The 15,402-nt window shown below is 39.3% G+C and overlaps 1 protein-coding gene across 4 annotated transcripts in view; it reads left to right on the forward strand.

Moving 5' to 3' along the window:
* The window catches only part of CARNMT1 (carnosine N-methyltransferase 1), a 49,762-nt gene that overhangs the window by 32,124 nt on the left and 2,236 nt on the right, over positions 1-15,402 (forward strand). For 2 of the 4 annotated variants that reach the window (XM_040356175.1, XM_040356201.1), the window contains exons 6-7: positions 7,485-7,598; positions 13,939-14,042. In XM_040356175.1, the coding sequence (XP_040212109.1) occupies positions 7,485-7,598; positions 13,939-14,042 (218 nt within the window). Of the gene's footprint in view, positions 1-7,484; positions 7,599-8,559; positions 8,621-13,938; positions 14,043-15,402 lie in introns of those variants that run through there. The other 2 variants (XM_040356191.1, XM_040356183.1) reach the window with 2 other exon arrangements.

Genomic DNA, 15,402 nt, shown 5'->3' on the forward strand with positions numbered 1-15,402 from the left:
TTGGTATATTGTCATCCATGGTTTTGTTTGTGATCTTATCTTCAATTAGTGTCTCTCTCGGTATATCTAACACGTTTTTTATTTGCGTCTGTATGAAGCTACTGTCATACCCTTTTTTGGTGAATCTCTCGCCAATCCAGTTGGCTTGTTCCAAATAGGTCTGAGGGTCGGTACAATTCCTGCGGATTCTTACTAACTGACCTTTCGGTATGTTGATGAGCCATGGATCATGATGGCAGCTATCTACCGGGATATAGCTGTTCCGTTCTACCGGTTTGAAAAAGGTTTTAGTAATGATCTTTTGAGCTTCAAGTGAAATTTCTAAGTCCAGAAATTGTATCTTTTTATCATTGATGGTATAGGTAAGTACAATGTTTTTCTGGTTAAGATTCAATTTCTCAAAGAATTGAACCAATGATTCCGCATCTCCCTTCCATATGAGGATACAATCATCAATGAATCTTTTATATAAAACCAATTGATCTGGCAAGTTCTGATAAATTGCAACTTCCTCCCACTCGGCCATAAAGACATTGGCAACACTAGGTGCATATTTGGCTCCCATGCCAATGCCATTTAATTGCCGGTAATACTTTTGTCTATACCAAAAATAGTTATGTTGTAGGCCGAATGCCAAACATCTCAACACAAATCTATTCTGTCTAGACACAAGTGACCCAAATTTATTTAAAGCCCATTTCGATGCCTGGATTGCTTCTAAGTGATTTATAATAGTGTAGAGCGAGGACACATCAGCTGTTGCTAGTAGGTAGTTCTCCGATGTTTCAACCTTTACAGTATCCAAAATCTGGATCAAATGTTTAGTGTCCCTTAGGTAGGCCCTAGTTTGTGGGACCAAAGGTTGAATGAACTTATCTACATACTGTCCTAATCTTGCATTTATGGACTGAATACCGTTAATAATGGGTCTCCCTGGGGGTCTTAAAGGGTCCTTATGAATCTTCGGAATTGTGTATATAATGGGAACCCTACAATTATCAGGGACTAGGTACTTGGATTCTCTTTTATGGAGTACTCCCTTTTCCTTTCCTCTTTGTACCAAATCAATTAGTTCTTCCTTGTATTCATTTGTAGGATTTCCTCTCAATTTAATATATGTGCTGGAATCTTGCAGTTGGTTTTCCAATTCTTCATAATAGTATTCTTTTGAAAGTACCACTATAGCTCCTCCTTTGTCCGCAGGTCTAATTATGACCTGTTTGTTTTCCTCTAATTCTTTTATTCCTTTATGTATACTTGTGGAATCAGGGACTTTTTTTACTTTCAATTTGTCCAGGTCTCTGAGTACCAATTTATTGAAAACTTCAACATGTTCATTATTATGGACTTGGGGATTAAATAATGATTTATTCCTCAGTTGACTATGTTGAACTCTCCCCAAAGGATTTTGATCCTGTATTCCTTTAATAGGTTGGTTCATCATATATTTTTTGATATTAAGCTTCCTGGTATACTTCTGTATATCTACATAGACATCAAATTTGCTTAAGTTGCGTTTTGGTGCAAACTTAAGCCCTTTATCCAGAGTTAAAAGTTCCGTGCGTGTTAGTTCAATTCCACTAATATTGTAAATACCCTCCCCTACTAGACTTTTCTTCTTTTGTTGGATCTTGTATCCGCCTCTACATCCTCTCTTTCGTTTGGGCTTCGCATATGTGTCGTTTGATCGTACCGTGGGGGAGTTCTCTCGCTCCGACGATACTCTAAAAAAGACCGTGAATCATTTTCCTCTCTGTAATTCCCCAACGGTTCATATTTATTCAGCGTGGGTATGGGACTTCTTCTATTATCATACTGATAATAATCCCTGGGAGTTGAGCTCCCATAGTTATATTGTTGGGATAGTGGTCTAGATTGCTGTTGGGGATAGTTATCCCTCGGATCCCTACAGTCATGTGTATAGTACTGGTGATCCTGTTGGTAACCGTACTGTTGTCCCCCTTGGTAATCCTGTCGATTTTGTGGAGGTTTAGACTGTTTTTGATTATTCTTGTTCTTCCAAGCCGGTTTTCTCGGAGATTTAGATCTTGTTTTTTGGTTGTTCTTATTCCCCCACCAGGGTTTTGGGGTTCTTGGTTCATTGTGATCATTTCTTGATGATCTTGGTGGATTGCTGGAACCATAGCCATTAGGGTTGTCCCTATACAATCTACCATCCTCACCTCCATTACTACCAGTGGGTTCCGGAGATCTATATCTCATCTCTCTCCTTGGGGAAACTATTCGAACCTCCCTATCCGGGGATGATGAAATTGATCCCCTATTGCTATCCTTGAGATTAATTTGCCACTTGAAGGTTTGGTGCTGTTTATAATCATTGGTATCCCTAAGATATTTTCTCTTCTTCCGTTGTTTAATTTCAATATCTTTTTGTTCTAAAACTTTATTTAATTGGGCTGTGAGTGTTAAAAAGGACGTGCTTTCCTTATGCTCATCTAGAAAAACTTTGCACTCTGCAATCTGTTTATTAATCATGGAAAGTTTTCTTTGTTTCCTTTTGATTAAAAATTGTAGCACTTCTGTCCCTTTTACATTAAAAAATTGATACCATTCTTCTATAGAATCTTTATCTAGAAGACCATCATTTATTGGTACATCCCATCTAAGTCTCCGCGGTACAATACCTTCTTTTATATATTGTTCATGGGTTGTAAGATCCCACCATACACTCACTTTCTTCTCCATTAGGTGTCCAAACTTTCTAAAAGTGGTATCAAGGTCACCCACTTCAGAAACAGGTTTGGTGGTGAACACATCTCTTAAATCAACAGTGCGGTTCTCAATAAATTTGAATATATCCATAATTTTGCTGCTAATAGTGAAAGGATGACCAGTGAAAATATGTAAAAAATAATAACTACAGCGCTAAATTAAATACTCAAAAATTATAACATTAATAAATCACCAAATAATAAAAAGCTGCAAAATTATTTGGTAGTGGGTCAAACAAAGTAAAGATGTGTATAATATAAAATATTGCGCTAATTATTAACTTAATTATGCCAACCGTGCTGAAACAGTGATTCAAAAAACAACAATATAAAAACAAATCCACAAAATGTGTCCAATTGTGTATAGGATGTGCACCAGTGTTTCAATTAAAACAACAACACCCAGTTCAGTGCAGTGATAGGATTAATCGATGTAATCACAAACACACTCCTGCTTCACAGATGGGGGGATCTCCTCCACACAGACACCGCTCATGAAAAGGAAAGGAGACCGCTCATTGCACAGATGGTATGGCACCAAAAAAGAGACAAAAGATATTCCTCTAGAATGGCACACTCACGCTACCGCCGTTAAAACAAAGCATAGATATCCAATGCACCAATCCTCCATAGGGGCCGCTCAGCTGATGTTGCATCTACTCATTCGGATCCACTGTCCGTCCCGCTCGTAGCTCCTCCCCCACGCGTTACGTCAATGGTCACTTGACTTACTCATGGGTCACTCCCCGTCAGTCCTCAGCTGTTGATATTTATAGTCAGTGAGGCTGACAGGTAAAAACAGGAGCGAAGGAGTGATTGCACATCGTCATCATTGCTGGCATTCAAAGGATTAAACATGCATTGTACACAATATCTAATGCATGTTAGCAATTTTAATAAGAACTTAAACGTTTAAAAACTTTATCTAAAAACTTTACCGATTTTGGCATTAATAGACACTGAGGATATGCATCAAAGGCATAGCAACCTCTAGTGGCTAAAAACAATATTACAGCTTATATTACAAAACCTTATTAAGCAATCAATTAGACACAGATATAATCGCATTATTAACATCCTTATAAATATACAAATAAAAATCCCAAATATATTGCGGTTTTAAAAACCATAAGTGCTCTAAGATTAAGTTACAAATATGATTTAAAATTTAAAAATTAAAAATTAAAAAATGCAGAGAGGAATTCAGTATATATTAAAAATAGATACATTATCACAAATACTTAATTAGTTATCAGAGATGAAACAATTGAGGTCGAATTCTATATTTAACCCATTGGGCGATAAAGACCTCATTTCGTGTATCCATCTTGATTCTGTTTGGCTTAAAGTCCGTACCATATGGCTACCTCTCCAATGGGGGTTATATTTAGCAATTGCCCAAAATTTGAGATCTTTAGGACTCATATTGTGGCACGAAGCGAAATGACGCGACACATTATGATTCGGAAAGCCCTTTTCAATATTTTGAACATGTTCCCTGAGCCTTTTCCATAGAGGTCTTTTTGTGCGACCAATGTACTGCAGAGAGCACGAACATTGTAGAGCATAGACAACACCCTCCGTTCTGCATGTTATTAAGTCTTTTATTTGGTATTCCTTTTGTGTAACATTGGACGTAAAGCTGGAACATTTTTGACCATTAAAGTTGGTCTTTTTGCAGGCAAAACACCTTTTACAAGGAAAAAAGCCTTTTCCCTGAAAAAAGGTTTTTTTAATATATACTGAATTCCTCTCTGCATTTTTTAATTTTTAATTTTTAAATTTTAAATTTTAAATCATATTTGTAACTTAATCTTAGAGCACTTATGGTTTTTAAAACCGCAATATATTTGGGATTTTTATTTGTATATTTATAAGGATGTTAATAATGCGATTATATCTGTGTCTAATTGATTGCTTAATAAGGTTTTGTAATATAAGCTGTAATATTGTTTTTAGCCACTAGAGGTTGCTATGCCTTTGATGCATATCCTCAGTGTCTATTAATGCCAAAATCGGTAAAGTTTTTAGATAAAGTTTTTAAACGTTTAAGTTCTTATTAAAATTGCTAACATGCATTAGATATTGTGTACAATGCATGTTTAATCCTTTGAATGCCAGCAATGATGACGATGTGCAATCACTCCTTCGCTCCTGTTTTTACCTGTCAGCCTCACTGACTATAAATATCAACAGCTGAGGACTGACGGGGAGTGACCCATGAGTAAGTCAAGTGACCATTGACGTAACGCGTGGGGGAGGAGCTACGAGCGGGACGGACAGTGGATCCGAATGAGTAGATGCAACATCAGCTGAGCGGCCCCTATGGAGGATTGGTGCATTGGATATCTATGCTTTGTTTTAACGGCGGTAGCGTGAGTGTGCCATTCTAGAGGAATATCTTTTGTTTCTTTTTTGGTGCCATACCATCTGTGCAATGAGCTGTCTCCTTTCCTTTTCATGAGCGGTGTCTGTGTGGAGGAGATCCCCCCATCTGTGAAGCAGGAGTGTGTTTGTGATTACATCGATTAATCCTATCACTGCACTGAACTGGGTGTTGTTGTTTTAATTGAAACACTGGTGCACATCCTATACACAATTGGACACATTTTGTGGATTTGTTTTTATATTGTTGTTTTTTGAATCACTGTTTCAGCACGGTTGGCATAATTAAGTTAATAATTGGCGCAATATTTTATATTATACACATTGCCTCCTGTGTGCTGTGTCTAGGCAGCCCATTCATTTAAATGGGCTGTCTTACATGGAGAAAAAGTTGACCCCTTCTTTTTTTTTTTGTGATGCACTAAGCTGGTTTGGCGCTCACAAAAATGTGTGATGTTTACCAATGCTTCAACATACCATTAGTAAACAAACATGAGATTCAGTCCTCAACTGGAAGAACATTTTAGTGACTGGACCTCTCGTGGATTTTTCTGCTCTACGCCAACATATTTGTAGTTATTAAATATATGTATTGTTAACGTGGCAATTGATGTACATTGGTTCACAGATCTTTTTTAAATGTATTTTAACCGTTATAATAAAGATTCTTATATTTTATCAGTTTGTAACTGTGTATGGAAAATGCTAGTTTTAGGGGATGGTGCCTTTTTTTTTAATAAGAACATTTTAATGTAGCTCCAACCACAAATATTGTGTAAACTTGTAACCATTGGCTACAACAAGTTGTTTTTTTTTTTTTTTAATATCTGAAGCCTTTTTTTTTTTTTTTTTTTTAACAGAATTCTTAGCCTGGGTTCACAGATATGCGAACACAGACATTGCATGTGATTTTCACTGCATTGCTGTGCCAATCGCATGCATTACGGTTGTATTGCTGAACTCTCATTGGCGTCTCACAAAAAAAGTACAGGAACTTCTCCCCCTGTACTGGAATCGGATCACATGGGTGTCGCATCCATGTGATCTGATTACTATTTAACTTCACAGTTCACACTGCAATGTGCGAACCTATCATTGTCAACCTGTCCATTGACTTTCTATTGACGCCTGCAGCAGTTCGCAGAGGGCAGTGTGAACTGCCTGCGGTGAGATGCGATGCGTGAACTGACTCTGGAATCACGCTGGTTCCTGCGTCGCAATAGTGTGAACCCAGGTATATTAGATGTCTTTGTTCCCTGCAGAGCACTGTGGTTTCATCTGCTGGCCCCTATGTCGATAATGATTTTTGTAGTAACACACGGGTCAGCGAATAGAATGTCAATATGCAGCAGTGGACCAGGCACCTGACAAATCCATTAGTTGTGTTTGGATGTGAAGATTCTGCCTATTATTGCAATTCTTCTTCTTTTTTTTTTTTTTTTTTTATCAGCCCTGTTGGTTGCTTTGGTGAGATATCAGGGGTCTCCCCTTTGAGACAGGGAAGGGGACTAGGGCCACAGATTCCCCAGTCCATTTCGCAGCACCCTCAGCTGCACTGAAAATGAGACCGCGGCTCCTCTCCATTCATAAACTGAAACATTGTAAACACTGTTATGTGAATGGACAGAGTCAGTGATCACTGTACATTCGGTACAGTAAGGAGACGGATTTACCGGTTCCTACCTACGCTCTCCATCTTGACAGATCAAGGGGGTCACGGCAGCATGGAAGGGGACACGGAGGGGGACAGCAGCAGAATGGAGAGGGGCTGGAGGAGGATTGCGGGGACAGTCAGCGGTGATCATGTGTGGGAGAATTACAAGCACTGAGCACCGCTGATTTTACTAAAGCCGCTGAAAGCCGGGGGGGGGGGGGGGGGGGGAGTAGGGGAGAAATGGCTGTCAGACTTTGCACAGGTACTCAGGCAAATGCTCAGTATCGGGACAACCCTACTATTTACCCATTCACGCTTCCACTTGGATGAGGAATTTCTTTACACACCAATGACATTAACTAGTCAAAATAGTTTTAACATGGAAATAGGTGTCCTATCCTCATAATAATATCACATCATTTTACATCAGTATGACAAATTAAATATTAAAGTGGGAAAACATTGTGATTGTGCATTCCCTGTGATAAATGTATTTGTTATTACTATATTTTCTTTTTCTCCTATGTTATTTTTATGGATATACGGTGAAAAAATCTAATAAAAATATTTGAAATACATGAATATGTTAAAGGGTTATTAATGTTTGCAGAATTAACATTTCTTGCCTGTTTTACATCACTTACATCCTAAAAGTATACTGGTATGCACTAAATAGTGTTAGTATTTCTTTTGCCTTTTTGTATTGACAACAGATTCGTGGGATTGCATAGCAACATGTTTTTTTATAGACACTGCTCACAATGTTCTGGACTATATAGAGACGATCTGGAAAATACTCAAGCCAGGTGGCCTATGGATTAATTTAGGTATTACTATTATGATCACTATTACAATTATTATCGTTTACTAATTATTACTATCATTTTATTATCCAAACAATTGTGTGATGAAGGAAGTGGAGGAGTAGTCAAAGTCAAATGAGCCTCCTGGCTGTCCTGAATAATCAACTGTACAAGATGGAATACATTTATTTTAATTTTTTTTTTTTTATCTTTAGCAGTATTTCACATAAAATAACAACAACTTTTGACAATGACTTTCAGTAGTGACCTGGCTGGGTCTATCCTTTTTAGAGTGTATTATTCAGTGAACAATGCCAAAAATAGAGCTTGGATTGCAGAAACTAAGAGCAACTAATCAGACTTCAGTTTCCTATAGTTAAGATGCATGAAATGCGATTTCTGATTGTTGTGGACTTTGGACATTGCTTAGGCATAACATGGAGAAATGACAATGACTGATATTTTCTATCTCTCGGTAAGTCTTTTTACTTTCCCACCCTGACTGCACTTACAGTTAATGGGAATATTCAGATTAAATAGACCATAATCTTCAGTCCACATTCAACAGCCTCCTGAAATCGACTATACGCACTGTCTATTTAACTTTTTAAACTGAAGTCTATCCCACCTAATACCATATTTTAAGTCATGTAAATTTTATTATAACTTATTTTTTTGTACAAGAAAAATAAACCACAATCTGTCCTGTTCACAGTATACATATATGATTGTGATAAGCAGTATAATTTCCCACTACAATTCAGACTCCATCAATGATTGCATAGCCGATATATAAACCACAAGGTATGACGTTTATAGAAGACGGTTGTCTTTGGGCAGGTTTACTCGACAATATATGGTATAGTCGGATATTGTCTGAGCCACAATAAAGCATTAGTGAGACATAAAAGACACCGAATAGGTTGTATCTAGGTTACCTGAAGACAGCAATGGACATCATCCTTTTTTTTTTTTTACATTTTAGGACATCCATATTGTGATGGTAATGCGAACTGGGCACCGCATAAACTGTTTGAGAAGACAAGGCATGTTGTTCAGAATTTCTAAGTCAGCCATGACATTTTGTAGAATAGAAGACGCATAACAGCAGTGATTTCCCTTTCCATAATCCCAGGGGGCATCCCCTACAATTAACCTTTCAGCAGCGATCCAAAACACCCTTGTCAGTCTATTGATAGGACATAGCAGAACCTCTTAAGCAAATTAACATTAAAACAAAGCATGGCAAACCGATAACCTTTTGATTTAGCCCATTGTAAACCCCATTAAAGCGGTAGTAAACAGTTGCAGAATAAAAAAAACACCTTTAAGACAATGGCATGCATTGCATACTTGCACATTTATGAAATGCTTGCCTTGGAACAAAGCCCTTCCAGTGGCGGGCAGTCACCGCTGAGAGGGCTGATATCTTCCCTCAGCCTATCTTCTGGGTTTGTGGGCTCCAGCTCTGTGAGTGGCAGGAACCGTGATGATGTCGCTCTTGGTTCTGGCAAGAAGCTCTGAAGGTCTGGCACGATATACTGGACCTTCAGAGCGAATGTGCCAGTGGTTGCATTCAGGGTGAACATCTCCTAAATGGTGAACGTTTAGGAGATATTCATTTTACCTACAGTTAAGACTTTTATTATAGGCTTACCTGTAGTTCAAAATGGCCAAGCGGGATTACTACCACTTTAACAGGACAATATACTTTCCAATCTGGCTCTAATAGCCATCATAAAACCTTCACGTTTCAGGCTTAAGTAATAGGAACATTACATAGATAATAGTATCAGGCTTATTGTCTGCTGTAAATAGTTTAGCAGGAATAGTTGACAAAACTGTATTCCTGGCTGTCTTGAGCTTTACTTGCAGAATCAAACTTCAGTGTATTTCATAAATCCTGAGCTGATTATAGTACCGTCAGAATAAGGACATCTTTACCTGTATGAATTTTAATTAGCAGCATTTTAAGTCTAAACTGAATGAATTATATTAGAAGGTACCAGAGGTAGTGGGACACTTTGCATCTTCTAGGTGAAATTTGCACTTGATACCCATCATATTTTTGTATTGATTCAAATGGTAATTTTAATGCTGGTCAATAATATACAAGTTACCAGAATGCAATCCGTAGGTATTCCAAGATAATAATGTATGTATAAAACTGTATTTGAGGGAATGGCATCTTCATGGTCTTAAAGTGGATGTAAATCCTCACATATACCCAGTGAAGTGAACAGCCTCAGATACACAGGGATAAAACAAATCTCCCTACATAAGTTTTACATGTATATCTTCTGTCTTCATCTTTATATACGGTTTAGAAAGTTCAGATCTGTTAGATTTTCTCTTCCTGTTCAACATTGTAGTGAAGTCTGGGCATACAGCCAAGACATCTGATTGGAGGAAAGGCGCGCACACACCCCCTCTCATAGGTAGAGACTTTCCGTTGGGTTCCTTGAATAGTTCAGGGCTCTGCTAATCTATTTATAGAATCCTCCTGAAACACAAAACTCAGGCTGCTTTTATCATATGTGATGGAGAAGTTGTCAGGAGTTATCGGGCTAATACCAGAAGAACGAAGCAGGAGACCGCTACAGGGGCATAGTGCTTTGAAAAAAAGATAAGAAAACCCTACAAATATATGTGCCCAGCTCAAATGAATCGGGTTTACATCCACTTCAAACACCGCCATTCCATCAGTCATTCCTCAGACCTTCTGGGTGGTCAGATAATTCCCGTCAGCACCCTTCTCAGGGACCAGAGAAGTGGGACTGCATCAGCAGTCTAGAGCTCTTCTTTACCATCAAATAGAAAACAGCCAAGATTTATGAGAGCTACTGATCCATCTTGCTCATTGACTGGACTTTGCTTACCTCACAGAATCAGGACTTTAAGTAGTTCCTTTTTGTTTCTTTTTCTTTAAAGTGGAGGTTCACCCTAAAAAAAATTTCTACCTTTACATTGTGCTCGCTTGCAACAATGACAGTATGCGTTTTTTTGTTTTTTTTTCTGCTGTACATACCTTCGTACAGCCATTTTTCCCCACGGCTTCCAGGTAGTGAATCACGCGGAAGTGGGCGCTCCTATCCAGCAGGTGATTGACGCGATGACAAAAACTACTTCCCCCCCCCCCCCCCATCGCATAAGGAGCGTCGGCTTCTTTCGGCAACTCGTGACACTCCTTATGCGACCGGGGGGGGGGGGTAGTTTTTGTCATCGCGTCAATCGCCTGCTGGATAGGAACGCCCACTCCCGCAGGATTCACTACCCAGAAGCCAGGGATGAAAATAGCTGAACAAGGTATGTACAGCAAAAAATAAATAAACTGCATACTGTCATTGTCGAGAGTCATCTCAATGTAATGTTAAAAAATAGTTTTTAGGGTGAACCCCCTGCTTTAAGTATTTTGTTGGTATTTTAAAATCAATAATATTATCTCTAGTCCACTAAGCTAGAATCTGATCCCTGTCTACCATACTGTAAATCTCTGGATATTCCTGTCTGTTGTGACGGTGTTTATTGAAGACATTTATTGAACGTCATTGTTATTGTGAATGGTTGATAGGCCAAAAGTTATCGGGAGAGGCCAGGGGCGTCATCGGGGGGGGGGGGGGAACCCTAGAACAGACGGTTCGTGGGCGCTCTGTGCAATTCTGTTTCACAGAGCAGGTAAGTATTGACTGCCAGACTATTCATAAGGTGCAGCGCGGCTTGCACATGTGCAGTGGGTAGAGTTTACATTTTCGGTGCTGGGGAGAGAAGCCAGTTTGGGTGAGGACATCACTGGATCCTGGGACAGGTAATTGTGTGTTTTTGTAGCTGCTGAATTTTAATAAACCCAAAAAGGACTGAGGCTCCTCTTTAAGTATTGGACATCTGAATAAAAGGATCCAGACTTTCAGTCAAGGATGCTTATTGTCTGTCATTTTGTTGTGTTCTTTGGCTGCAAACATTTATGTTTAATATTCATGATCTTGAGATGTATGTGTGTGTGTGTGTGTGTGTGTGTGTATTATGTATGTGTGTGTGTGTAATAAAAATATTGTGGCAGAGCGAGGCTCTGTCCCTAGGAAAATGGTGTTAAAGTGGACACAGAGTCTGCATATCGCAAGATTACAGAGCGTAGATTTGAAACGGAGGAAACTGCTCTGGCAGTTTTCTCCGGATCTTGCTATTTCTAGAAGGGGCTCTTTAGTTTGGAGATCCTTCAGAGATATGGGTGGGACAGGATCTCCAACCCTGTGTCCAGATCTTATAGATAGCCTGCAGGGTGTGTGCCCAGGTGCACACAGCTCATATAATGAAGGGCTGGGGAGAGCAGAAGTGAGAGGAAGGTGGAGCAGTGGCTGCTAGTGAGTGTCTCTGTGTGAAGACAGACGCTGTGTGCGTTGAAGGGCTTTAAAGCGGTGTGCGCCCCAGGAGCCTAAAGCTGTGTGCATTAAGTGATTTCAAGCTGTGTGCGTCCAAGACTTGTGAGACTGGAAGATCTGGTGGTTTTAAGGTACCAGTACCTATAGCAGCAGTGCCGTTGAAGAGTAGCCAGGTGGGCTTGTATTTTCAGTTATCTCTGAATGATGTTTAAACCCCTGTGTGGGATTCCTGAGTGGACTTTTGTTTGTTAAATGAGAAAAAACAAAACGCAGGCTACCAGGCCCTTAACGATATATGCCTGTTTGGTGTGGACTCACTACAAGAAAACGCATCTAACATGAGGGCTAACAATCCCCTGTGTCACAATATATATATATATATATATATATATATATATATATATATATATATATATATATATATATATATATATATATATATATATATAATGTGTATGTGTGTGTGTGTGTGTGTGTGTATGTGTGTATATGTATGTGTGTATATATATATATATATATATATATATATATATATATATAATGTGTAAAAAGCTGCAGTGAAGAATCTGATGTATGTGAGGAAACAGCGTTAGGTGGCAGTGTTTGGAATTCTGGAAGATGCTGCTCTGGGAAAAGGGAAAGTGTTTGGGTAGATGCTATTTTATTTGATGGTAGCCTCAGTGCCCATACATTTTTTTAATTTGGGTATAGTTGACAGTACATTGTAAAGGAAACCTCTACTGAAATGTAGGCTGGCATTTTTTAAAAATACTAGTTGCTTGGCTATGTCTAGCTTCTATATTTTCTATGTTACTGGCCCAAGCATGTGGTGGGAGGAGTCAGAGAAAAGTCAGAAATCCTTATCTTCGGACTATGACGGCAGGGGATTACTATAACCGTCATGGAACCAATGTTTTCTGAAGGAGAGGTTGATTTTCTAGTCTACATACTTCCATCAGTTCAGGTTGCTGTCCACCAATGACAAGAAGTGTGGAAATCTCCCCTTGCCGAAAGTCATTTTGAGCTTAGTAGGGCTAAAAACCATACCTTGCTCAGTGCTAAATAAATACTTTCACAATATCGTGATGCGCTTTGGAAGGATATACGTCTTAAGGAATGTGTGAACGCGGTTACTGAACTCCTAAAAATTGATAGATACCTTGCTGTTATAACCAATACCTTAACACAGATGCAGATCAGGAACTCGACTCATGCCAAAACCATTTTGTTGTCAAATCTTTACCATCTTCTTTTTTTTTTTTTTTTTCCCACATTTTAAGAGATCTCCTTGCTTTCCCTTGCTCCTGTTTATCTGACAGTTTGTTGTTTATGGATCACAGGAGTGCAATTTTATTTTGCACTCCTGTGACCTGTTTTCAGCAGAGCGGGGTGAAGTCCACTCTCTGACGTCTCGAAAATCAGTTTAGGCGCTGCGTCATCCTGACAGTTCAAGTCTGGACCTGCCAGGTGCCTAGACTAATGCCCGTCTCAACCTCTCAGCAAGCCACTGAGAGCCTGAGATGGCCACTCTCTGCTTCTCCACAGCTCAGCGTTCCAAGGAGAGAGAAGTGCAGAGAGCTGTGACTGACAGTCTACAGCTCTCTGCTCACAGACCTGAGAGAACCGAGGCATTCGATCGCTCGGTTCTCAGTGTAGACGCGACAGGGGACAGATGCAAATTTGGACCCAAGCTGCATCCACCTAGCTAAGTATAAAAAATAACACTTTAACTCTTTTAAACACTGCGGATTAAACACTTTCCCATTCTGTCCAGAGAATGTTGGGTTTAGTTTGCTGAATACTTGTTTTTAGTCAGTAACTACCGTATTGAAGCCAGATATCACTTGGCACTTTCAGACCGAGAAGTCAGCAAAGCAGACTCCTTATTTCCTTCAGGTCAGAAATGTAATTGTATAAAAGCCAGGGCCAAATAACCTAAACCTGTCTTATGCAAGCATTCATTTTGGTTTCATTTCTTTCTTTCCTAGGACCTCTTCTGTATCACTATGAAAACATGGCAAATGAACTCTCTATAGAACTGAGTTATGAAGATATCAAAAATGTTATGTTGCAGCATGGATTCTATTTTGAGGTATTTCCATTATTTGAGGGGGCACTCCATCAAAACGTGTTTTTAATCATATATTAAGTGGGGAAGGGCTAAAACAGGTTATTTGTGTTGCTTTAATGGCAGTCAATGAGGGAAAGGAGGAGAAATCGTTTAAATAGGCAGAAAGTGGTACTGTATGTCACCAACACTCCAAGGATCTCCAGAAGGGGTCCAAAGCTTTATTTAGCGCCAACATCACAATCACAGAAGCAATGTTTCAAAGCCTCACAGGACCCTTTCATCATTATATGTTCTTTATAATGGCAATCGCTGAGAAGGAAAGGGAAATCTTTCAAACAGGGACACAAACCGCAGGTTTAAGTTGATATTAAAGTCTTGATTTTTAATTTATTTTTTTAAATAACAAACGTGTTACTGTATACTTTACCTGCTCTGTGCAGTGGTTTTGCACAGAGCAGCCCAGATCCTATGCAACTTCACCTTACAGATTTTTCTGTAAAGGCGAACTTGCCCTTTTAAGTAGCATTTATAAACATACCCTGGGCAAAGGGACATCATGCTTTGGAATGTTTATATACAGTTAATAGTGAGGGTTTTTTTTTTTTCATTAAATATAAACATGTTAAAAGTGCCTGCTCTGTGTGCAGTGGTTTTGCACGAAACAGCCTCGATCCTCCTCTTCTCAGATCCGCCACTGGCACTCCTGGCTCCTGCCCCCATAGGAAGCCCCCTTCTTTGCGGTCGCTCGTGCATGCTCCTGAGCTTGACCAATTGCGTCTCTTCAAACACACGGCCTAGCTCAGCCTCACCCCTCCGCTCTCTGTTCACAGGTTATGACTGACGGCATCAGGAGCCAATGGCTACCGCTGCTCTTGGCTAAGCCTGTTTGTACGTCTTGCAAAGAAGCCAATCATCCTCCAGGTTTTATTGCCAAAGCTTGATTGAACAAGCTAAGGTTAAAAGCTGATTGGTTTCTCTGCAGAAGTGAGACTGATTTTGCACTTTCCAGCTTTAGTAAATAAACCCCATAGAAGTATAGATCCCTACAGTGGCTAGAGAGAAGGAAAGCGACAGAGTTTTAACACATGGACTGCCAGAATGGTATGTTCTAAATATATTGCCTCTTTTTGACTTTCTGTGGTGCCAGCTAATCTTTCATTAAAGCGGAGTTCCGGCCACAATTTCACTTTTTAAATATAAATACCCCTGTAATACACAAGCTTAATGTATTCTAGTAAAGTTAGTCTGTAAACTAAGGTCCGTTTTGTTAGGTTGTTACAGCATTTAGACACTTTATAAAATAGAAATTGACTGGGGCCATCTTAAGTGTGGGCATCATGAAGCCAGACTGTATGACTTCCTGGATTTCAGCCTTGCAGAT

This window comes from Rana temporaria, chromosome 1, assembly GCF_905171775.1.
Source record: "Rana temporaria chromosome 1, aRanTem1.1, whole genome shotgun sequence".
Taxonomy (NCBI): Eukaryota; Metazoa; Chordata; class Amphibia; order Anura; family Ranidae; genus Rana; species Rana temporaria.